Source organism: Gouania willdenowi, chromosome 6 (genome assembly GCF_900634775.1).
Source record: "Gouania willdenowi chromosome 6, fGouWil2.1, whole genome shotgun sequence".
Lineage (NCBI taxonomy): Eukaryota > Metazoa > Chordata > Actinopteri > Blenniiformes > Gobiesocidae > Gouania > Gouania willdenowi.
Window position 1 is genome coordinate 5,245,575 of NC_041049.1, and position 23,690 is coordinate 5,269,264.

A 23,690-nucleotide genomic window follows, 5' to 3' on the forward strand; every position below is an offset into this window, starting at 1 on the left:
GAACTCCATCCTCCTCCACTGACTCCTAAAAACTTTAGGACTTCAGGTGTGGCGTCTCCAACATGACACCTGTCGCACAGGAAGAATTATTTAAAACACAGAAAAACATTTTATGGAAACTTTATCGTGAATAAAATAAAAAAAAATGGCGTTAGACGTGAAACTGAACAACGTTGAACTTCTGGAAGTTGACATATGCGACGGCGGAGAGAGTGGAGTGTTTGTGAACTCTTTCACCGGCTCAGGGAGTGACTTCTACGGCTCAGAGCGGTGGACGTGTCCCGGTGGAGGAGGTGGAGGTGAGGGGATCGTCCCCATACAGCAGGGGGTCGTTGACGGGGAGTCCCGGAGAGATGGAGCCTGGGCTCCCAGGACCTCCATCGTGGACCGGCTGCTGGTGGAGCTCTACGAGACGTACAGTGAGGGCGGCCGAGGGGCGGTGGACAGCTGGGACAGCTCCACAGAGGCGTCCGGGTCCGAAGCCTTCCTGGGTCGGAGTAACTCCGGCTCCGGCTTCCTGCAGGAGCTCCAGAAGAGGCACACCAGGAGGCTGCAGATGAGCTACCTGTCCCAGAAAGGTGAGGGCCAGGGCGGCATGGGGAAACTCCATTAACATCAAAACTATTCCCGGACTATAACGAAACAAATAATGAATTTTAGGGAACTGAAAAATGTTACAAAATTTTAAAAATGTTGCTGAAAAATATATTAAGTTATTGCCTATAAAAGCATAAACATACACAATATTAAAAATATTTGATTAAAACAATTGTTGGATAGAAACTGCAATAACTAACACAAAAAATATTATTATTATTGAAAAAGTAATATAGAGAACATTATTCCCTGACAAACCAAACAAATAATACATCTTTGAAAAGTATTTTTTCCCCCAAAATGCTTAAAATGCTGTGTCGAACCAAAGAAAAATATATAAAATTTAAAAAAAATATGGCCTAATATGTAAAATCAATGATACACAATATGAAAAGTAGTTTTTGATTAAAACAATTGTTGGATAGAAACTGTATTAACTGACACAACAATGTATAATAATTAATATAACAAATTGAAATGTTGCTGAAATCCAAAATAAATTATAGCCTAATACATGCGTCAAATTCAAGGCCCGGGGGCCAAATTCGGCTCTTTGGAGCATTCAATTCGGCCCGCAGGAGAAACTAAAAATAACAGAGAAAACATGAATCATTGTGTAAATGAAACTAAACAATATTTGCAAGGCTCACAATTTTCCCGGTGCTTATATCTTACAAAATGTTTTGATTTTCCTCAAATTATGATATAACATTTTCCTTAATTAAATAGGAATTGGTCACAAATCTAGGAAATTTCAAGTGAAGATCTTGTTGGGACTGATATCTGTCACTTATTGCTTAAATATAATCGTTTTGTTTTTTTTTTTTTACATATTTTGTGTTTTATATCTACATGGAAGTGCAAACTAGGGCACAATAATGTTTATATTACTTGTTTTCCTGCATAAAATGTGCAGCCCACTTGAGATCAAACTGCCCCATATTTGGCCCCTGAACTAAAAATGAGTTTGACACCCCGGCCTAATAAATAAAATCATTAAACGTACACAAAATAAAAAGTATTCTTTGGTTTAAACAATTGTTTGAGAGAAACTGCAATAACTAACAAAGTAACGTAATAAATGGAAAACTATTCCTTGATGAACCAAACAAATAATACATCTTAGAGAAGTTTAAAATAAATGATTAATCGCTCAAAATGTTGCTGAAAACAAAAGAAAAATATCTAAAATAATAACCTAATGTATAAAATCATAAAACATACACAATATAAAAAGGACCATTTGATTAAACTGCAATAACTAACACAAAAACACCTGAAAGCCTTCATATCACATTATAGTCTCACTACTCAAAACAATTTGTGAATAAAATAAATTAAAAATAATGACGGAAAAATACAAAAAATGTCAACACACTCAGATGAAATAACTCCAAAAATACATAATATACCCTCTTTTCGTTCCTGTCATAAAGCTCAGATTGGTCATTATTCTAAAAGTTGATGAAGTGGCCCTCAGATCAGATACAATCACATATTTGTGATAAAGGTTTCCCATGTCTGATCTAAATCAGCCATTTTGTGTATTTTATTTGTTTATTTATGTGTTTTTCTCTGTTGTTACATGTGTTTTTGTTGTCATTTTGTGCACTCTGTTGTTTTGTTTGTTTTTAGAGTCGTTTTGTGTATTTCTGTTGACATTTTGTGTCTGAAATTCTACATTCCACTTTCGAAGTTTCACCGATAAGTGATCTCAGTGAACCAAGGCAGAACAAAACCAGCAGCAACGAATCAAGACAAACAGCATCAAATGTTTTGATTACAACTCTAGATCATATTCATCAGCACTAATCCGTTTACCCTTCGTTCTTTGGTTATTCCCTGTTAAAACCAACTCAAAATAACAAATAAACAGTGTGGGTTTTTAGTTTTTCTCACTTAAAACCAAAACAGAAAATACCAAAAACCAAACAAGCAGCGTTTTTCTGTTTTAAAATTAAATCTAATTTTGTTTGCGTGATATTTGGATATTTACGGGAGAAACTAGGACGAGAGTTTCATGTTTTAATCTCACCACACAGAACGGCCGACAGACTGACTTTTACTCTGCTGCGTTTGATAAAAAATGATCTTGTATCATGTTGTCCACCTCACACTGATGGCAGAGGTGTAATTTGTGTCAATGATGTTTTGTTAAAGAGTTATTAATGCTGGAAGTCCGAATCTGTGAATATCTGCTAACTTTACAAAACCGTGTAGTAACCAGATAAACTGTGACTGGGCGGACTTTTGCTCCCGGACAAAAAAAGAAGCAACGCATAAGTCACATTACTAGTGAATTGAGACGTTATTAATATGTAAATAAATCAAAACCAAAAAATGTATGTGACGTAAAACATGCACATGATATGTGGAACCAGAGGTGGTGTAATGACTCTACTGGTGCTCCTCGTTTCTTATGATCAACTTCCGTGTGTGTTGACGGCTGCTGTTAGCGGTATTTATAGCGTGCAAAATAACATTTTTTACTGCTCTAAAAAAAACTCTAAGTGTTTTTGCAAAAGTGTGAAATCGTAGAAGTTCTAACATCTATTGTTCATCACATCAGCCTCACAGTTGATAGTCAGTCACCAGTTTATTATGTTGATACTCCACAGACTGAATGAAAACATGAGCAGGATCAGAAAACTGCTGAAATAAATCCTAAACAGTCCTATTGTGTGAGGAGACCTGGTCCAGGACCTGGGAAACAGAACAAATTTTTTTTTTTTATTATTTAAAACCCAAAAAACTGAAAAACGCTGCTTATCTGGTTTTTCTGTATTTCTGTTTTGGTTTTAAATCAGAAAAACTAAATAACCCCACTGTTTATTTGTTATTTTGATTTGGTTTTGAAATGGCATAGCCAAGGAACGACGAACGTACATGGATTGATCTGGTTCCCAAACTTTTTATAGTTCCGTACACCTTCAGACATTTAACCTGAAGCCATGTACTCTCCACTGCTGCACATGCTGTGTTTTTCAACTTTGGGGTCGTGACCCCATGTAGTGTCACCTGGAATTCAATGAGGTCCCCTGAAATGTCTAGTAATTTATAATAATAATAAAAAAAATACTGATAATTTTTTTTTGTTTTTTTAAATGTTTGGATTATTATTGTTTTTAAAATTATAACACCACACACAAAATAATTACTATATTATATGCTTTCACTTTCTTAAATATAAAATGTAGTTCAAACAAAATGCATCTTTTTATTTTATGCACTAATCTTGGCAACAACAAACATTATCAAAAGCTAATTCTCGGAAGAAAGAAAAAATATGTGTGATATTAAAATGGGGTCACGACCTAAAAAACTGATGTAATGTCACATACAATGTAACCCTACAGTAAGATCAGTCTCTGAATGTGACCTATTCTGTTGCGGAATAATGATTTATAATTAAAAAAGAAAAAGAAGAATAATCTGTAAGGAATGTACATCGGTAAAGCGATGTAGCTCTCATCAAATTTGTGCTTTTTTGTTGAGGTTGTTTCTTTGTCACCATGGGTACATCGGCTAATGTGTAATTAGTGGTAATGCATGGACTGCTGGTTGATTTATATTCTAGTTTACAATTAATTTTTTTTTTATTCATGTACCCCATATGACAATTTGTGTACTCCACTTTGGGAACCTAGGATCGAGATGAATATGATCTAGAGTTGTATTTAAAACAGTCGATGCTGTTTGTCTTGATTCGTTGCTGGTTTTGTTCTGCCATGGTTCACTGAGATCACTTATCAGTGCATCTTTGAACGTGGAATGCAGATTTTCAGACACAAAATGTCAACAGAAATACACAAAACAACTCCAAAAACAAGCAAAACAACAGGGTGCACAAAATGACAACAAAAACAGATGTAACAACACAGAAAAACACATAAAATGACAACAAAAACAGATGTAACAACACATAAAAACACATAAAATGACAAATAAAATACACAAAATGGCTCCAAAAACATACAAAACAAGGTCCACACTCTCACTGCGATGGTTCCAGGTCATTGACTGCCTGGTGGAATGCTGCGATGGTGTTTCCTGGTTAAAAGGAATCCTCAGTGCAAACACTGAGACTTCACTGTTTGCCCTCTGCACACGTGAGCGTCATTAGCACTAGTAGTCATACAATGCCACTCAGGAAGAGGAAACGCTCCGATAACGGCTCAGGGAACAGACAAAATACAGCAAAACAGGGTTTTCTGTTGCGTTTGGAGGAGAGTCCGTAATCTAAAGTAAACTTTAAACCTAAACGCTCAGAAACCTGAGAAGTGTTAAACCTAATCTCACTTTGATAAAGAATAAAACATGCAGTATAGAGGTGTGTTAATAAGTAGCCACAGCAGCTTTTACATTATTTGAATGTGATTACTACATATTTAATAAACTCTGAGGTCCATCAGTATTTCTAATTTAATGAGGTGAGACATGTTCTCATAATCACGTGGTTAAAGTTTCTGAGTTTCATTACATTTTCAGAATAAAAGCTATTAAAACCATGTAAAATGATGTAGGATTCCTTTGTGTTCTGTAATTGGCTTGTGAAGCGTGTACTTAGATGGAGTTTGCATGTTCTCCTCTGACTTCCTGCATCATCAGAAGTCAAATTTATGTGTCATATGCTTCAAATGTGGCTACGACAAATAAAAATACCTTCAAATACCTCTAAGGCTTTTATTTAATTTAAATATGTTTGCTGAGAAAAAGTTGGAAAAGAACAAACCAGTGAAAAGTTACTCTGTAGGTTAGAGCAGGGCTTTGCAACCTTGGGGTCAGGACCCTATTTGGGGCCGCGAGATACTAGGAGGGGTTTGCCAGATGCCTTCAAGAAACTGAGAATATTTTTTTGAAAAATTTGAGCTCATTTTTGCTGATTTTTAGCCTTTTTCTGCCACTACACCAAACTTGCCATATTTTAACCTTTTTTCATCACTTTTTCTTGCCATATTTTTGCTCCTTTTAATGGATTTTTGTTACTCCAATTTCTGCCACTTCTCTTTTACATTTCAATGCCTTCTCTGCACATTTGTTCCACTTTCAAGACATTTTTGGCACTTTACAACCCTTTACACCATTTTTCTACCCAATGTTGCGTATTTTGACTTAATATTGTCACTTTTAACCTCTTCACAATATTTTATGCTTATTTTTTGCCAATTTAACCACAGTCACGATTCATTATGCCCATTAATTCCCTGTTTAAACTAATAGTTCCAATATTGACACTTCAAACCTTTTTTTTACCACTTTTTCTGTCCATTTGTAGTTTGTGACCACTCTAAGTTGGAACGTTTAACCAATTTCTGTGGTTTTTCAAATCCAATTTCACCACCGTTTCCACCATTTTTGGTCACTTTTAAGTTTGAAAACAAGGGTTTATATATTTAATATTATCATACTATCCTATGGCCCAAATAGTAATAAACTTCATGTATAACAGTGGATATTTTTCAGATAAATAAATAAATGTGGTTATCACAGATTCATAGAACAATGGACCATCATTTTGCTGACTTTATGGATGGACCCCAAAAATCTCTCCCCTTTATTCCCCCTTATAGGTGACCTTGTCTCTACATGACTGTTCTTCAATGTTCATGTCTGTCTTCAACCACCTTCAGCTACAGTGGGGGTCTCTGGGGCCTTTATTTTGGGGGTCATGGGCTGAAAAAGTTTAAAACCACTGGATTAGAGAACTTTTACACTTAAAGTGAAAATGTTTTGTTTTTAATTTGTAGGACGATTTTTAATCCTTTAAGTCACTTCTTTGTTTCTCTAATAAATTCAGTGTTTTCATGATCTCTTGTGATGATTTGGGGGTTATTTAATTTTTAATCAGTGTAAAGCTAATGCAGACAGGAGAACCAAACCTTTGTCTTGTGTTCTCGTCTCTCACAGCCCCAGCAGAGCTGCGCTCCATCATCCAGGAGGTGAGGTATAGAGCCGCCCTGCAGTCGACTAAACTGATCCGACAGCTGAAGAGACGCGACCGACTCTGCCACAAACTGCAGAAGAACTACGACATCGTCACCGCCTGCCTCCAGGCCGTCTCACAGAAACGACGTAAGACTCCACGGCTCTTTATTTACCTCAGCAGTTCATGTAGAAGTCACGAGTTATGGAGGAATGATGGTTTACTTTACTACGCTTTAAACATGACATGCTGTGTGGTTTTAGTGTAGTTGTTGGGACAGAAAAGTTTAGCTTTGATATTATCAGAGAAGTATTAGGTGTAAATTAAAAAAAGTAGAAGGTTCAAACTTGCTCGATCACGCGCAACATCTAGGGGGGTCGAGGGGCAGCCCCACTCCCGGTAGATTTTGCAAAAATAATGCTATATGGTGGCTTTTGGTGCATTATATTAGTGTAATTGTGACTTTTCTTCTATTTTGTAGAACTTTTTTTTTACCATGTTGTATTTTCTCACCTAGTTTTTGTAAACATGATGCATTTACAAGTTGAAATCTGGTATCCATGGTAATGATGACAAAGAATTGAGCATCATTATCAGTATACCTCTTTCCAGTTGAAAATGTACCAACTTATAGTATAGCAGTAGTATAGGCGCTTGGTGTATTAGAAGTTCTCTGTAGAATGCTGTACTGTATCTGCATGATTAACATCATTTTTGTGTGGTTTGCTTGTAGTTGGTTTTGGTAATATATTTAGTTGTATCAGGCACATTAACATTCATAATATATCTAACACAAGAACATTAATATTCATAATACTGTATATATTACATATACCCTTAAATTTGTGAGTTTTGTAACCCAGTACCCTGGACGCAGGACTTTTAATTCATGATAATATTGATAATGAATGAAAAAAATACATATTCAATTCCATAGAGAAGAATTAAAAACCCCTTCAAAATCTACTTTTTTCAAATTTGGTCTGTGAATTATACTTACCAGCGACTCTTTTCTTTATTGAATTTTTCTTAAAGATAATGTTTATTTAATTAAGTTGAATTCAGTAATGTTGTGAATGTGTTAAGATTTATTTTATTATTGGGGAAATGTTTAGAGAGAATGATTGTTTTCCTTCAGTTGCAGCCGCCAGGTATTTGTTTGGACCAGCAGAGGGCGCTGGTAACCCAGTGTTTGGTTGGCATGCAGCTATTCTGCACAGTAAAGAAGAGATGCTACGCGCTAGCAGACAGAGCTAATAGAAAAACCTGACTTTTACAGATATTCATGTAATATTACAGATATTCTTTCGGTGCTAAAGGGGTGAGGAACCATTTATGAACATGTTTAAGAGTAGAAGGTGGCCAGAAAGAAAATAGAAGGCCATTCCGCCCGCCACCTACTCTTCTGGACATCCTTGTATTATATTATGTTTTTTTTATTTCCTTTCTTGGTCAAATAGACAATTTGTAGCATAAAGTTCCATCCCAACCTTTGTTACCATTTGATCCTGTTCAGCCAGCGCCGCTACGTGCTAAGCTAACCCAAACATGTGGAATACTGGTACTCACTGGTTTGAAGTTCCTTCACAATCTCAGAGACAGACGGCACATTTTCTGTCTGCAAATATACGTGGAACGCAGAGAATGGAAAACTTCAAGTTTCCTATAATGTCCTCACCCATAAAAATGTGTGTTTGGAAGGAATACGAAACAGCTGCTGCACATACTGTTAAAAAAGAAGCTTAAAAAACATTAAATTGGTTGGAAAAAAAAAAAACAACTGCTTTTTAACATATTGATTTTAAGTTTTCCATGATCACAGAAAATGGACAAAAAATAATGTCATTCACTTCCTCTTCCTAAATGAAATTTATCGTAAAATGCAATATGGGATGGAATATACCCTCACATTTCAGACAATATCACGGATTTACACACAATTTTTCAATGTAAACAAGTGGTCAAATAGAGAAAATAACTCACTATGAAATCACATGATATGATGACTAACTCCACTTTCTGAAACGGAAACGCCTGCACACAGACTAAACCCTCACCATCATGTTATAGAACAATATCACATGTTTCTACGATAGTTTTTGCCTCAAAACAAGTGGCTGAATGTCCATCAAGTGTAATAGAAATGGACAGACGTGTAAAAGCCTGTGCTACATAATCACGCCTGATTTCACTGGGTTCTTGAGTGTTATTATCACTGTTTGCACTGTTGCCTCTGATTTCACCTATTAATGCTGAATCAACAGGTCATGGAGCCTGAAGCCTCATCCAATAGCCTCATATTAGCATATTTTCCTTCTTTTTAGTCAGTGGCAGTTGAAACAATAGCTACGGAGAAAGAGACGTGACTTTGCAAATTGTAGAAATAAAAGGGATTAAAGGTACAGCATGAGATAATTCATTTCCCGGCGTTTGTAACACAATGCTTTGCTCTCTGTTATAATCACTAAAATATGTTTCTTTATAAAGCACATTTAAAAACGGCTAATGGCCAAAGCACGCAACACAAAATAAACTGAAAAATAAAGGAACTAAATTGAATCGATTGAATTAAAAGAGTGAAAATGTAAGATTTAAATGCTGACAGGGTTTGGATTAGCCTGGGAGGATATTATATTTTTTTTTAGAAATGCACTTCACACATTGAGGGGGACAAATAAAAGAAAAAAGTGTTGATAAACTTAGTTGTAATAAAGCTTAAATGGTTAAAATTGCACTACTTTCTCCATTTGCATTTTCCTATAAAAACCTATGCCACCCTTGGAATAAACTTCCTCAACCAAACTCTGAGGATGGATTGATTTTTGAAGATTATGTTTTTAATTGTAAGAGTTTTAAAAATGATGATGACTACTTGTTATTTTTTTTTGTTTAGGGTGGTTTTTTTTTAACTCAACATCCTTAAAAACCAGATTTAATTTAGCTTAAAGCTGCTATCCAGAGTTTCTGAGAAACATCTCGATGTCCCGCCCTAAACAACTCCACTTCCTCCCACTGCCTCTTTCAATCTACCTGAAGCCACGCCTCTACTTTTCTGCACATGCGTCGCGGAACATAACAAGGTCGCATCGGGTCTCATTGATGTAGGTCTATGGTTCAGGTAAGAGCCAAAATCATATTTACCTGTGTGCTGTTGTGACGCGTGGCCTTGTTTCCGTGTACAGTTCTACATTCACTTTGATTGACAGTCTCAAAAACAGGAAGTCGAAGCCTATTGGCTGGGTGCAGTCGTCGATTGTTTTCCTTTTGTATAAGGGTCTATAGGACGAAGGAGGGACTTATATGCATTAATGTATATGAATGACCACTGGCAGTAGACCATAGTAAAAGACTAGTTAGGTATTTTTTTTCGCATTTCAAAATAATTATCCATAAACGTATTTCTCAGAAACTATGGATATCAGCGTTGATGTCCTTCCGAGAATAATTAAAATATAAATAGAACAAATAAATTATTTTTCTACGTTTTTTTTTTTTACTTGGATTATTGTGGTCTGGCCCTGTTGAAAACAAACTGGGTTGATTTATTTTATTTTATTTTTTATTGGGATGAATATTTATGTTGTATCAGAGCCACCAGTAGAGGGAGTGATGAGTGGTTTTATCCTCCTCCATTACCTCATCCCTCCATCCCTCCCTCACTCTCTCTCTATCAGCGTCTCCAGCATCTCTGACGCTGCACCGACCAGAGGATGAAGATGAGGACACTAGACACCAAACTAAACCTCATCATCACTTTTTGTTTCTGCATTTGATTTATTTTTATGAACCTTGTGGGTTTTTAACCGCGGCTCTGCTCGGTAAAGTCGTCACTATAACTGCTCCTTCATGCACTGACGGACACGTTTGAAGCGGCGGAAGGCGATGAGGTGAAAGCCGGCTGAAGGCGGCCTGATTCCGGGATGAGACAGGAGCGGCTCCCCGCCGGCAGGAGGCCGAGGGTGGGGGTGAGGCAGCGGCAGCAGGGACCGGGAGGGGTCGGTAACATCATCAGCAGCGTCCTGCGGAAACGGAACGGAATATCCAGGATCGCCCCGCGGCTGCTGTGCACCTTAGAGCCAGGTGATGCTAAACATAAGGTCCGCGGGCCACACCACAGGACAACCCGTAGACATTGCGTTATCCAGGGCTTTTCAAACTTTGGTGCCGGGACCCCATCTGGGGTCACCTGGAGATTAAAGACGTTTAAGACTGAGCAGCCTCCATTATGTGTGCATATATTAATTATCTTTAATGATACAATTAATACAATTTTAAATTAGTAATGGACATACACATCAGATCATATTTTCTATTAATTTTTTTTTTTTTTTTTTTGCGTTATATTTTTTGCTTCGGTTGGGCTTATGGTGTTTTTTGTGGACTCCTTAACATTTTGAGACTTTTTATAACATAAAAAAACTATTTGTATAAACTCAGGGCACACAAACATCAACAGGAAATAACAAAGGGGTTTGGCTGTTTTTTGGTATCACTGTGTGTTTTCATTGTCCTATTGTGTGTAGTTTTCTGGTCATTTTGTGTATTTTGTTGTTGTTGTTGGACTCATTTTGTATATATTTAGTATCCTCTGTATGTAATTGTTTTTTTTTTTTTTTTTTTTTACTTTGGGTCATTTTGTGTGATTGTGTATTTGTTGTTGTTTGGTTCTGTTGGAGTCTTTTGTGTATTTTTTGAGTATCCTTGTGTGTGTTATTTAACTGTGTGTGTTTTGTGGTCATTTTCTGTATTTTTCTGTCATTTGTGGTACTGATATTGAGTATTCAAAATAGCGTCCCAGTTTAAATAGATCCATGTGATTTGTAATTTTATAACCATAGTAACTTATTTATTAAAAATGCAATATTATTAATAATGATTATAATGTCGTTTTCATCTAAAATAATTTGACGTCATTATAAAAAGTCCTATTTATTTGTGCGGATCGTTTTAAACGTTAGTTTGATGCGGAGGTAGTCAAAAGGTTGTCCAGTGGTCCGGGTTAGTGCGGCTACTTTACAATAATCTGACCGGGAAGTAGGAGGTGTTTTCCGCGTTAATCCTCTCAGGACACCGGGGAATAAACGGTTCACTAATGGCGGATGACGAGACGACAGAGGCGGACTGTACAGGTTAAACTCACATTATGACCACTATTATTGTGCTGTTGTGTTTTAAACCTTTAGTTTATTGATGTTTGTGTGTGAATTAAAATCCCTCCGCGGACACGGAAGTGTTTTCAAACGGAGCTGCTGTTTCACCACGAATCACAATTTAATTTCCATCTGTGGTTTGGGATGATTTTAACCACATATATCATGTAAATACGCGTTTTGGGGTTTTTAATTTGATTTAAAGGATGGTTCAGCACTGCTTTGGGAAGGACAGCGACACATGGGGTCGCGCACGAACACACACACGCGCACATAGTTTATTTTTTTTTTTTTTTTAGACCACTGGTTCTCAAACAGGGCAGCGGTATGCAACCTTTACTCTACAAGGAGCCATTTAACCTCATCTCACCTGGATTAAAGTCCTCTCGGAGCCAAAAAAAAAAAACCTTCTCAATGAAGACATAACAGTGTATTAAATTCTATAAATTTAAAATTATATAGAATAATGTTTGATTTAATTTGAGTTGATTTTTATCGATCATGTGAATGGCAACTTAAAATAGTTTAAAATAAAATAAATTGACATCAAGATATGAAACAGTATCTTGCATCTTCAAACTCATCTCCGTTTACATGAACACAATGTTATATAAAGAAGATTCTTTTTTAGTTGATGCATTTAAAAGGCATTATTATGTGATCAACGCATGCTAATTGCTAATTTCTTGCCACACATAAAACATGCATATTTAACCGGCACATTGGTGGTTAAATGAATCTGTCCCCACACAAATAAAATCTGTAATTACTTCCAGAATAGTGTTTATGTCGTTTTAATTGTCTTACCAGGGATTTAAAACGTAAGGTTAGTTACAGGTGCAGGAAAGTTGATGGTCTGTAGATGATGCAGGAGGTGAAGTAGGAATAAATTGTCATATCTTGATTTTATTTGTCATTAATCATTAATAGCCTCTGTAAAAAAAATTAAAAAAAATTATTTCAATAGTTTTTTTTTTAAAGCTATAGAGAGCCGTTGCATAAGAGTCAAAGAGCCACATTAGGCTCCAGAGCCACAGGTTGCAGACCCCTGCCCTAAGGGTACAGGAGCACATTGCAGGGGGTACTCGGGAAAATTTACCAATTAATTAAAAAATAATCAGGGAGTGTTCCTAAAAAGTTCCTTTCCAGTCTATATTAATATATGTTTGACAAATTCACCACAAACTAACAGCACTATTGCTAAATAAAATAATCAAATTTCTTGTAATTTATTGAAACAGGATTATTTTATGCTGTAGAGTCTAGGTTCCCAAAGTGGGGTACTCATTGTCATGGGGGTACGTGAATAGAAATAAAAAAAAAAACTGATTAATGTACCAAAGTTTGTTCTTTACACAACGTATAAATCATACATAAAGCATGTAAGGCGCCAACAATATCCAAGCAATAAGTGACATGTCAGTCCTTGCAGGATTTTCTCTTTCAAATGTCATTATTTTTTTTTAGACATACTTTTATTTAATTTGTGGAACTTATGTTAAATAATTGCTGAACAATTGACTTCTTTGAACAATTTTAAATTTAAATGGACTGCAGGCATTGGGAAAAAAGTATGGGAAAATTGCGATTCTCCAAATATTGTGGAATATAGTATGAATTTGTGTATTTAGATATCTGAGCTGATTTATCAGCATAAGAATTATTTGGTAATCTGGATAATAATTTATGTTTTTTCTGTCTTTTTAATTTTCTCCTGCTGGCAGACTTTGATGGTCTAAAGCAGAGGTTCTCAACTGGTCTCACCCTGGGACCCACATTTTGCCACGGACATTAAATCGCGACCCACTTTTTTTTTTTTTTTTTTTTTTTTTTTTTTTTTTTAAGAATTCAATCGAAAAAAATTTTGTTTTTCAAAAATAGTTGTTGAAAACACACATATATATATATATATAATCTTTTTTAAACATAAATCTATATATTTTCTTGTGCAACATGCATTTCACAGCATCTGTCAAAATAAAATACAAGTCCAACATGAGAGACATTAAGCATTTATTTATTTTTGACCAGCTGTCCGCGACCCACTTTTGGGTCCCGACCCACCAGTTGAGAACCCTTGGTCTAAAGATCCAGATTTTCACTGTAGGGCTACGTTGTACATGACATTACATGAATATGTTTTTAAGCGTGCAGGTGTAGGGGGTACATGGCTTCAGGTTAAATGTCTGAAGTGGTACGGGACTGTGGGAAAAGTTAGGGAACCACTGCTGTAGAGGATATTGTATAGGAGACAATTATTAGCCATTACAAAGGAGACTGTATTTATTTACTGTTGAAGTAATCACATAAAAGTTGTAGATGAACTACATTCCACTTTAAATTCCTCTCACTGTTTTAAATTTGTAGATTAAGCCATGTTTGAGACACATTTATAAAGGTTTAGGAGAGCTTGCTGTTCCAGAAATACAAACACATGTAAAATGATGGGGTTACAGTACTTTGATATGAAGAGGGGGTACAAATTATTGAACAAAAATGGGGTACACGGAACAAAAAGATGGTGATACTCTGCCTAATTCAGTTGTATACAGTATATCTCAGTACCTCCGAATACACAAATTCAATAAAAGTGCACATTTTTTCAAGGACTCAGTTTTCACACGTTTATATCACATGATGGCGGTCATTTTTAGCTTCAAATTGTTGCAAATACTCTAAATTCTGCCAAAATTAATTAATAATTGGTCACAAAATCAAGGAAATGTAAGATCCTGCTGGGTATCTGTCACTTATTGCTTAGATATTGTTGGTGTTTTACATACTTTAAATTCTTTTATAGGTGGAAGTGCATACTAGGGCACATGAATGATAGTTTTGCTCGTTTTCCTCCTATAATCTGCATCCCACATGAGATTAAACTTGTCTGTATTTGGCCCCTGAATGAGTTTGACGCCCCTGAACTCGACTATGACTAATAAAAAACCCAAAACAAAAGCAAACGTGAACAAAACTGAAAATATATTAATATTTTTGTTGAATTAACTGGACTATAATGTTCACGTGGGACAAAATCCAAACAGAACTAAGTTTCATTTTTGGAAGGAATCTGATCAAAACTACTTTTATATGTGGAACCTACCTGATAAGTTTATTTTTTCTGTTGCTAATATGTTAAAACTGTGTTTATTTGAGTAACCGCTTCTCCATTTGTCTGTAGGTGTCGACACGAGGCTGAAGTTTACCATTGAACCTTCACTGGGGAAGAACGGCTTCCAGCAGGTTAGAGTGGAAAACATTCTACGATCCTCAATCTGACGGTTCTCACTTCACACACTCAGATGAAGACACGGTGGAGGCCTCATATGTTAATAAATCAAAGATCATTTGCTCGATAAAATATATAAATGGTTGAATTTGCCCCTCATTTCTGGAAATTGTCACAAAAGTGTCATGCATTGCATTGCATTGTGGGTCGTGTAGTCCTGTAGACAGATGCAAAGTGTTTTTACTTTATTCTTACTGTGATTTCTTGTGTTTTTGCCTAAAAACTCTGCCAAAGTGACTTCCTAACACATTTCTGGTGTTTTCACTGAAAGTTGCTGAAAAACAGTAGCAGACGTTTATTCTGAGGCTTTCACTGAAAGATCAGAATGTGGCTGAAATTGAAGTCTGACATCAAAATTAATATGTAGTGCGTTCACATTAGATAATAATGAAAATATTGATTAAGTGAGAAAAACCTGGATGTATACGGTACTATATGTGGACCGTTTATGCACCGTGGCACACTAATCATACTCAACCGCCGCATGATGCATTGCGAGCAAAATGTAAAATCGTCTTGGGACCGACTTCAAGCTAAAAGTCAAACATCCCCTTTTCAAAACAAAAGCATCTGTTCTTGTCTTCCATTAGCTCTTAATGCTTCTGTAATAGGGCTCTTGTTTTGAAGTTAACCAGAAGTTTTGTCAGTAGCACAATGGAGGGTCTCCGAAAATCTCAGAAACGTCAGAATTAAATGTGTTTCCATGAGTTTTAGGGATCAAATGAGCACATGCTGATATTCTACTTGGTCACTTTCTCACTTAAAATGTTTTCAGAACTTTCAAAGGTGAAGAATCAATAGATATTTATCCTCAGTGTGATTCAGGTTTTTGTCGTCGTAGGTTCCAAATGCATCTTGGGAAACTTGGAAGTATACTTAAGCCAGACAGTATATACTCATTGAGTTTGTTGTGTTCAGTACGGATTGTGCATCAGCTACATCACATTCAGCCACATTCAGTATTCATACACAGCCTATGTCTTCTAACCTTGCCTGCAAGATGGATTCTCCTGGTGTTCACTAACACCAGAATCCATCTTGTGTTGTTCCTGCATTTGGCTTTCAAAACTGAACTGAACCGATTCTAAACAATCATGAGACAGTGTTGTGGTTTAGGGTGGGATTTCTGGGTGTGACGAAGGCAGAAGCGCCGAAGCAAAACTGGCGCATGCGCAGTTGTGGGGAGAGGAACTAGCTGGGCTACCACTATTAGCATCGCTCTGAATCAAAATAGAAAGATGTTGATGCAGGAGGATGGTTGACGTGTCCTTAACTCACATACTCATGTTGCAAAAATGGCACTCAACGACATAATGACCTCAGCATTACTATCCCAAAAGAACGTTTTCACCAGCGGAGCCTTGTTGTTATTGTAGCAGCGTCTCTGCGGCACATGCTGATGACGACATCATCATTTGGCTAAAACAAATCATGGTGGACAGGTGTTTCGCCCAATCAGCTTCAAGCATTCTGTTCATGTCCCTCCCTGGTTCCGATAGGATTCACCAGACACAGACCCAGATCAATGTGGAGAACTCGAGTTAGGGGGAGGGGCTACACATCAATCTGGCTCTGGCCAGGTTAGCTGTCTTCATGCGATTTAAAGAAAAAAAAACAAAAAACATCTTGAGCAGCTTTAATCGTCCAGTTTTGGTGAACCTATGTAAACTGGACCTTCTGTTTGTTGTTGTTAGTTCAGAGAAGTGACAAACTATGTATGTATATATATATATTAGTTTCCTAAATAATCCTGCAACAAGAAAATCCATTTTCCCAATTCAGATCCTAAATATGAAGTGTAGCAATCCATCTTTACTGTGTCTACAAGCTGAATGTGGCTGAATGTCATGTAGCTGATGCACGACACTGCTGTGTTTTTAATGATAGTTTCTTCTCTCTAACAGTGGTACGATGCTCTCAAAGCTGTGGCAAGGCTTCCAACAGGGATACCAAAGGAGTGGAGGAAAAGGGTTTGTAGCTTCATTACTCTGCGTTCATCCAATCACCAGCTCTCATTAGGCCTTAACCCATCGTGATTGGCTGATATTCCTAAAAACAGGAATAGGTTTTTAGATAAATGCTGAGAAAAGTAAGGGACTTCAAACTGTTTCGTCCTTTAGTACAGTGTTTTTCATACTTGCCAAAGTTATTGCATGAGAGCTTTTTTTTCCAAAATAAAATACCTATAACACAACATTTAATGTTTTAATGACCCAGTGTTTAGGGACCATTGCTATTTTGGTTAAAAACATTATTATTTGTGTTTATTTACAAAGAACTAATGAGACACTTCTGTCAATAATCAAGCACAGCCTCGCGAAAGTAATTCGGTGAAAAACTAGAGCTCCAGGACAAACTAAAAAGTCTAGATTTGTTCTTCCTCATGTGTTCTGTGATCAGCTGGAAACGTCCAGTGAACTTTCTCTGTTCTTTTTCTTGAAGAAGAGCCTTTTTCTTCAATCCTGGTTTTTGGGTTTCTGGGTTAAAACCCCACAGAAACATGTGAGTGAGGGGGAGAAATCTGTCATTATGTAACCCTAAAGCTTCGTTCATTACATTTTAGGGCTTTATCTGTCGGCTTTGGAGGAGCTGAGAGGGAAATGATTACTTTCATCCTGTCAGACATGTGACATGTGAAAACCATAGAAGAAGAGACTGTCCTCTTACAGCATTTTGTGTGGCCCTTAAAATAAATGCACCCCCCCGCCCCACACACACACACACACAGACACACACACACATGTACAGAAAAATTACTGCACAATAATACATAACGACAGAGAAATTTACAAAATGACAGCAAATATACAAGAAAATTACTTCAAAAAACACAAAATGACAGAAAAAATACAAAATTACCCCACAAACACACAAAAAACACAAACATATGACAGATGAATCTAAAAATAGATAACAGAAATACACAAAATGATGACAAATATACACAAAAATGACTCCAAGAACACAAAATGACAACAAATGATGATACTAAAAAAATGATTGATACATTTTAAAAATGACAATAGAAACACACCAACACATATTCATAAAAATGACTCCAAAATGACAACAAAAATGCATAAAGTGACTCATAGCACACAAAACAACAAAAAACCTTTAGAAATGACAGAAAAATACACAAAATGACTTCAGAAACACACAAAATGACAACAAAAATATACAAAACAAAAACAAACAAAAAAACTCGAAATAAGAGAAAAATGCACTGAACAAGCAAAACAGCATAAAATGACACTAAAGCACATGAAACAACAACATTGAGACACACAATGACCACTAAAACCCTTTCCTGTATTAATGCTCAGATTGGTGATAAATCACATGTTTTTGGCCCCCTACTGTCATAAGAGTTTCCATCCTCTTGGAGCAATAAAAAGTGAGCAAGGCTTTCCTTAAAGCTCAGGAGGAAAAACAGAAGTGTGTGTCTCTCGCCTCCCCTCAGGTGTGGCTGACGCTGGCTGACCAGTATCTCCACAGCATCTCCATCGACTGGGACAAAACGCTTCGCTTTGCTTTCAACGAGCGCAGCAACCCAGACGATGATTCCCTCGGGATTCAAATAGTGAAGGTAGTTTGTTTGTTTCCAACACACACACACACACACACACACGTCAGGACAATCTGCGTGTGGTCTTCTCCTCAGGATCTGCACCGGACAGGCTGCAGTTCCTACTGCGGCCAGGAGGGGGAGCAGGACCGGGTGGTGCTGAAGAGGGTGCTGCTGGCCTACGCCCGCTGGAATAAAAGTGTGGGATACTGCCAAGGGTTCAACGTGCTGGCTGCGCTCATCCTGGAAGTAACGGAGGGGAGTGAAAGTGACGCCCTAAAGGTGACCAAACACTTTGAATCCAATTGAATTTTGCCAGATTTGGGAAAAATTGAGTTCTTTCAACAATATGAGATAAAAAAAAACTGCCGTCATGTGATAAAAAAAACTGGAAAACTGAGCTTTGCAAACATATAGGATTTTAATTTATTTTTTGTATTTGTAGGGGCTGAAAAAGTTTGTCATTTTCAAAATGTTTTATGTTTTTTTAAATTCTCCAGCGGGCCAAATTTGATGCTCTAAAGCAGAGATTCTCAACTGGTGGGTTGGGACCCAAAAGTGGGTTGCAGACCTGTATAGGGTGGGTCATGGACAGCTGGTCAAAAATTAGCAAATACTTAATGTCTCTCATGTTGGACTTTTATTTTGAAAGAACCTTTTCTTTTGACAAACATGCTCTAAAATGCATGTTGCAAGGAAAAATATATAGATTTATGTTTTAAAAAAACATTATATATGTGTGTATTTTCAACAGCTATTTTTGAAAAACTAAATTTAATTGGTTGAATTCTAAAAAAAAAAAAAAAAAAAAAATGGGTCGTGGTTTAATGACCGTGGAAAAATGTGGGTCCCAGGGTGAGACCAGATGAGAACCCCTGCTCTAAAGAGCCGGTATTGGACCCCGGGACTTGAGGTTGACACTTATTTATCATTGGTTTTATGCTCTCATAAATGCAGTTAAACGTAGTTTATTTCTCTCAAATGTCCCTTTTTGTACCATCTTCCTAAATTTGAAACTTATTTACAATGTGATTGATGCTTTCTGCCTTGTAATGACAATTCAAATACATAAGAAAATGGGTTTGAATATTAATTTGTTAATGAAAAATGTATTTTAAGTTTCAATATTTGTATTTTTTCAGCTTGTAGAACTTAATGTAATGCTAATTTAGAAGACATTAGAAGTCAATTACTTGAGTTGGTGTTTTTATTTACTTTATATATCAGGATTGTTGTCGGAGCTCCTGGTGTTTTTGCTCACGCTGTGGTGTTCTGATTGAAGTGGTGACCGTTTTAGATGGTGATTGACTTCCGTTAGCTAGTGATGCTATTTTCTAAAGCTACAGGAAGTGACCCCCTATGTCACATGTATCAAACTCAAAGCCCGGGGTGCAAATCCGACCCTTTAGAGCATCAAATTCAGCCCACAGGATAAAATTGAAATAACAGAAAACCTGAATCATTGTGTAGAAATTAGGTTCGGATGTCCCGATACAACTTTTTGACTTCCGATACGATACCGATATTGCTGCCTTGAGTATTGGTCGATACGATGCGATATCAGCACGAGTCATACATGCTTTTATTACTTATTTGAAGTGTGGAATGTTAGAAAAGGCTTGATCAAGTGATTTTACTCAAACAGAGAACAATAGTCAGAAACAGTAGGGATGAGAAAAACTGACCCATTTATTATTAACCAATTAATTACATACATTTTAACCTTTAATACAATATCTTCAGTATTCTACAATTGAATAACTATAATATATATTGGAGATGCAGTCTAAATCCGATATTTTGTTTTCTGGCTGATATTGGACCTGTTATTCAGTCCTCACATGTAGATACCATGTTTACACAAATACACACAGACATTTTCTGATTCCATGTGTTAAATAAATGAGTTGTTTAACACACTGTGGAGTTCAGAATGATGCATTTGTTTCTGTTAAAATCAGCTGCTGACTCACTTCACGCTGAGTCACGGCCTGGTGGTGACGCTGGTAGAGCGAGTGTATGAGTGATTTCCTGTTCCTCTGTGTTCAGGTGATGATCTATCTGATCGACAAAGTGCTGCCTGAAAGTTATTTTGCCAACAACTTGCGGGCGCTCTCAGGTAAACTCACACACACACACACACAAACACACACAAGACACTAGGGATGTAACGATTAATCGTAAGGCAGTTAAAAATTGATTCATAGGTATCACGGTACTCTGAAAATTGAATCGCAGTACTATTTTTAAACAGCAGAGAGCGCTATATATGTATCCTTCTCTTGTCCAGAAGCGTAGGCGGCTGGCGGAATCTGCTACTACTTTGTTTCTGGCCGCCTTCTACTTTTGAACATGCTAATAAATGATTCCTTACCCCTTTAGCACCGAAAGTATATCTGTAATATTACGTGAATATCTGTAAGTCACGTTTTTTTATTAGCTCTGTCTGCTAGCGAATAGCATCTCTTCTTCACTGCAAGAATATCTGTATGCCAACCGATCACTGGGTTACCAGCGCCCTCTGCTGGTCTAAACAAATATCTGATGTAAATACAGTGCAATGACTGTTTTTTTTCAGTTGCACTTTTAAAAAGAAAAAGAACTATTATGCAGTTTTCCATTGTTTACTATAGAACCAGAATTTAAATTAATAGGCTTCTTCTTCATTTGTATTATTCCTTTATTTATTTCATTCAAGATTTATTTTTAGTTAAATTGCATTGTTTTCAATAGTTTATCGAGGGATTCTTTTGACAATGAAAAATAAAAGGAAAATAATACAGTATTTTCTAGTTTTTTCCCAAAAAAAAAAAGAATATTTTTCAGTCATCATTTGTGTACAGTCCCATTTCGTAAAATAAATCGTGAGAGAATCGTATCGTGAATTGAATCGTATCAGGAGTTGAGTGAATCGTTACATCTCTACAAGACACGATTTAAGCTGATATTATTATGTTGGATCTGCTTTTAGAAATACAGCCAAAAAAACATTCCTTATTTTGTCACTTTGGTTTTCAAAAGAAAGCATTGTGAATCTGAGTTGTTTCCATGTGTTTTGTCCTCGTGTCAGTGGACATGGCCGTGTTCAGAGATCTGCTGCGTCTCAAGCTGCCCCGCCTATCTCAGCACCTCCACCACCTGCAGAAAGCAGCCAATCGGGAAGCAGGAGGTTGGCGGCTCTTTAATCTGATGATTTAGGGCTGCTTTTTTTTTTTGTTTTGTTTTTCTTCACGTGCACGGTCGTCTGTGTGTTGCAGGCAGCTACGAGCCGCCCCTAACCAACGTGTTCACTATGCAGTGGTTCCTCACCATGTTCGCCACCTGTCTGCCGGCCCCCACCGTACTGAAGATCTGGGACTCGGTGTTCTTTGAGGGCTCAGAGGTTTTGTTCCGGGTCGCCCTCGCCATCTGGGAGCATCTGGGAGAGTGGGTGCAGATGTTTCACTTTCACTTCATGGTTGTTTTTAGCTAGTCTGAGCATCTGAGTGTGTTCTCAACCTTGGGGTCAGGACCCCATTTGTGGTCACAAGACACTGGGAGCGGGTCTCCAGATACCTTCAAGAAACGAACAATATTTTTGGAACAATTTGAGCCAATTTTTGTTTATTTTTACCCTTTTTCTGCAATTATAGACCAAACTTACCATATTTTAACCTATTTTCATCACTTTTTCTTGCCATATTTTTGCTCCTTTTAATGTATTTTTGCTACATTACTCCCATTTCGGCCACATCAAAAAATTTCAATGCCTTTTCTGCACATTTTTCCACTTTCAAGACATTTTCAGCACTTATAACCACTCTTCCACCACCTTTCTGCCTAATGTCACATATTTTTACCCATTATTGTCACTTTAAACCTCTTTTCACCATATTTCATGCTTATTTTTTTGCCAATTTAACCACATTCATAATTTGCAATGCCCATTATTTGCCAGTTTAAACTAATTGTTCTAATATTGACACTTTAAACCATTCGTTTTTTTTATAACCACTTTTTCTGTCCATAGTTGGCCACTCTAATTTGCAACTTTCAACCAATTTCAGTTTTTTAAAATCCCATTTCACCACCTTTTCCACCATTTTTGGTGACTTTTAACCCATTTTATTTCCGATTAAAATGAGGATTTACATCTTTAAGATGACTATATACTATAGAGCAAATAATAATAATAAACTTTCTGGATGTGTTCAGGTGGGGGTTCCCAGTCTCTGGCACCTTTATTTTGGGGGCGCAGGCTAAAAAGGTTGAGAACCACTGAATTAGTTAATGATCGTCACAATGTGTCAATGTTTGACGCTGTGGCTGTTTCATATTTCTTACCAATGCTGTCATTTTGATGGTGACGGAAAAGCAAAGAGGAACATTTTTGCGATTTATGTGTTGCGTACTGTAAATGTGCTGATTAACTTAGCACGTAGCGGCTAAAGTCAAAGGGGCGAGGCTTTGTTGTTTGGACTGGTTAATACCAGAGCCGTATAGAGAGAGAGTTGCAACAACGGAAGTCCAAAATGCTTGACCGTCATGTGATTCATCTGACTTTGTCCCGGAAGTTATTTGGCGGCCCATTCGAATCCATTGATTCCTAGTGACATAACTGGGATTTTTAGTAATTTGTCATCAATAACTACATTGATTGACAATATTTATAAAGTACTCCGTCATAAGTATGTGTATATACGATATAGGTTTATGTAGTTCCATAAATAGTTTCTTTGTTTTTGGAGTTATTTTTGTGAGTTTTTGGAGTCATTGCCTGTGTTTTTGTTGTTCATTTGTCAGCAGTTGTTTGTGTATTTAAGTGAGTTTAATAATTGATGTCATCATTTATAAATGATGCACCTTTCTTCTGTAACTGTTTTCAATTTTGTGTTTTTTTAATCTGTATTCCTCACCATAGAAGCTAGCTCATCTGCTTTTTTGACCTAGTTAAGGCGAACATTCATTTGGTTAAAAAATTAGTTAATATGTATTGTATACAGTATGTATTGCTTTGAACGTTCTTTAATTCTCTTAAAAAAAAAAAAGGGGGAGGGTCATTACAAAACACCACACGTTAATGGGTCTAGATACGCTGATAATAATAATAATATCCAATATGATTATTTAAACGTCTTGTGCATCACAAACTGTCTCATCTGCTGTAGCATCAATGCGCTACAATAG

The 23,690-nt window shown here is 36.7% G+C and overlaps 1 protein-coding gene across 4 annotated transcripts in view; it reads left to right on the forward strand.

The window, feature by feature from the left end:
• The window catches only part of tbc1d30 (TBC1 domain family, member 30), a 31,681-nt gene continuing 7,991 nt past the window's right edge, over nucleotides 1–23,690 (forward strand). Inside the window, exons 1-9 of one of the 4 annotated variants that reach the window (XM_028451456.1) lie at nucleotides 1–578; nucleotides 6,505–6,669; nucleotides 14,849–14,910; nucleotides 16,861–16,926; nucleotides 18,420–18,545; nucleotides 18,621–18,806; nucleotides 20,574–20,643; nucleotides 21,595–21,693; nucleotides 21,782–21,950. In XM_028451456.1, the coding sequence (XP_028307257.1) occupies nucleotides 146–578; nucleotides 6,505–6,669; nucleotides 14,849–14,910; nucleotides 16,861–16,926; nucleotides 18,420–18,545; nucleotides 18,621–18,806; nucleotides 20,574–20,643; nucleotides 21,595–21,693; nucleotides 21,782–21,950 (1,376 nt within the window). In that variant the 5' untranslated portion in view covers nucleotides 1–145. Of the gene's footprint in view, nucleotides 579–6,504; nucleotides 6,670–10,197; nucleotides 10,601–11,512; nucleotides 11,650–14,848; nucleotides 14,911–16,860; nucleotides 16,927–18,419; nucleotides 18,546–18,620; nucleotides 18,807–20,573; nucleotides 20,644–21,594; nucleotides 21,694–21,781; nucleotides 21,951–23,690 lie in introns of those variants that run through there. The other 3 variants (XM_028451457.1, XM_028451458.1, XM_028451459.1) reach the window with 3 other exon arrangements.